This window comes from Fulmarus glacialis, unplaced genomic scaffold, assembly GCF_000690835.1.
Source record: "Fulmarus glacialis isolate BGI_N327 unplaced genomic scaffold, ASM69083v1 scaffold20184, whole genome shotgun sequence".
Taxonomy (NCBI): Eukaryota; Metazoa; Chordata; class Aves; order Procellariiformes; family Procellariidae; genus Fulmarus; species Fulmarus glacialis.
Genome location: NW_009207655.1, coordinates 4,213 through 6,186, shown reverse-complemented (window position 1 = coordinate 6,186; position 1,974 = coordinate 4,213). Strand labels below are relative to the sequence as shown.

At 59.7% G+C, this 1,974-nt stretch overlaps 1 protein-coding gene across 1 annotated transcript in view; it reads left to right on the top strand.

The window, feature by feature from the left end:
- Nucleotides 1-115: 115 nt before the first annotated feature.
- ZFYVE27 (zinc finger, FYVE domain containing 27) overlaps nucleotides 116-1,974 on the top strand; it is a gene marked incomplete at its 5' end in the record, with an annotated part of 4,077 nt that continues 2,218 nt past the window's right edge. Inside the window, 4 exons of the mRNA XM_009576210.1 lie at nucleotides 116-211; nucleotides 402-514; nucleotides 1,253-1,383; nucleotides 1,750-1,821. Coding sequence (XP_009574505.1) covers nucleotides 116-211; nucleotides 402-514; nucleotides 1,253-1,383; nucleotides 1,750-1,821 — 412 coding nt within the window. The remainder of the gene's footprint in view (nucleotides 212-401; nucleotides 515-1,252; nucleotides 1,384-1,749; nucleotides 1,822-1,974) is intronic.

Below are 1,974 nucleotides of genomic sequence, written 5' to 3'. Positions count from 1 at the left end.
TGGCTGTGGAGGGCCTGGGTTCATGCTAGCCTGGCCACCGTAAAGCGTATGAGTGTCAGGGAGCCAGGGTGTGTGTTTGTGGGGTCTTTTCGTGACTGTGAGGTCTCATTTGCAGCCTGATCCAGCTGGAGGGGTTCCTGAGCGGGATGTGCTGCAGCTGCGAGGCAGCGTACCGTGTACTGTACTGGGAGAACCCCACTGTCTCTTCCCAGTGAGTATTACCGGGTCAGGCATCCAGCAGCAGGCTCAGTGGGGAGGGGGGCCCAGCCAGGCGTGTGGAGCTGCGTTTGATGTATTTGGTACTTGGAGAGAGCAGGTGGAGGACCAGATGAAGGAAGGGGGCTTGTACTGTGGTATGAGTTGCTCTGTCTTGACTGCAGTGTCCTGCTACTCCTTGCCAGGTTTTATGGGGCACTGCTGGGGTCTGTCTGTGTCCTTTACGTGCTGCCCCTCTGCTGGGTCCTGGCCATTCTCAACAGCACCCTATTCCTGGGAAACACCCAGTTCTACCAAGGTAAGAGACCTCCCTGGAAGTGGTCTCTGTGGGTGGGTTGGGGAAAGGCCCTCTGAAGCCAGGAATCCTGCCCTGGACCTCTCCCAGCACCCTCATGTGAGCCTGGTGTCCTGTCTTGGGCTCTGCCATGGGACTTGAACCCCCCTGAGGGCAATGATGTCCTAGAGATGGTGCTCAGCAGCCCAGGTTGGGTGGTGGGGTCCTGGGGTCTGGCTGTGAGAGACGAGAGCCTCTCCTGATGTGTGTCCTGGCGTGGGTGCTGTTTCCTGCTCTCCTTTGTGCTGTGGCAAACTGGGGCCTGGCAACGCAGCCTGCGCGTGAGCATCACCACCCCTCTCAGTCCCTGACCCTGCTTTGCAGGACTCGAAATACTCTTGGTGCCTGTGGCAATGTATGACACAGGCTTGAAAACGTGCCGTCAGAGGGGAGGAGAAGAGCTGGAGGTGCTCCCTGTTCTGTGGCACGTCCTGGAGGAGAGTTGGATGAGATCTGTATGGCTGAGCTGTGACTAAGGCCCCTGCTGTTCCCTATCCTGAGCTGGGGCAGGTGGTGGGGGGTTCCTTGCTGCCCTAGCTTTGATGTGTGAGCAGAGGAGGGCTCAGGGTACCTGATGGGTGAAGGTCATATGTGCCAGTGTCCCACCCTGAGCCCTGGAGATGGGCTCTTGCAGCCGGTTTTGTGGTGGGGCTGGGAGAAGGGAAGTGCCACCCCACTCCAGCCACGTTCCCCTCTTACCAGTGATAATGGAGCTCAAGGCCTCGATTGAGCAGTGTGTGGGCACCAAACCCCTCGAGAGCACTCCAGAGCCTGCTGACCCCCTCCCAGCTGCTGCCCCCCCGGATCGGACCCCCACACCCACCAGCACAGAGGTGAGATAGGGGCAGGGCTAGCAGTTGTTGGGGTGGGAGCTGTGGGGTCAGCCCTTTGATCTGACTGTGCCTGTGTCCCTCTACCCACAAACTCCTTCCAGCTGCCAGCTTTGCTGGAAGCCTGTGAGCCCCTCCTGAGTTACTGGGGGGCTGCCCTGCTGTGCTGGGGGCTTGGCTCAGTCCTTTTGCTGCATGTAAGGATGCAGTCTGGGGAGGCAGGGGCTCACCGCACCTTCTGGGACTCACGTTTTCTTGTGGGGCTGCCAGGGGCCTGGTCCTTTGTCATGGAACCTGCTGCAGAAGTGTGGGCCCACCTTTGGACAGAGGTTGGGGTACAGCAGGACTAGCTCTGTGAATCTCTTGCAGGACCTTACCCCTGGCAGTGTGGAGGAGGCGGAGGAGGCAGAGCCTGATGAAGAGTTCAAAGATGCTATTGAGGTTTGAGGCTGGTGGGGGTGGGCTGTGCCTACAGGGCAGCTGAGGTGGGAAGGGGTGAGGGCCTTGGTGGGCAAGCTTGGGTGCTCAGGGAGGGTGGCTGTGGGGCTGGGTGCCTCTGACTCTGTCTGTACCACGTTTCCTCTCTGTCCCATG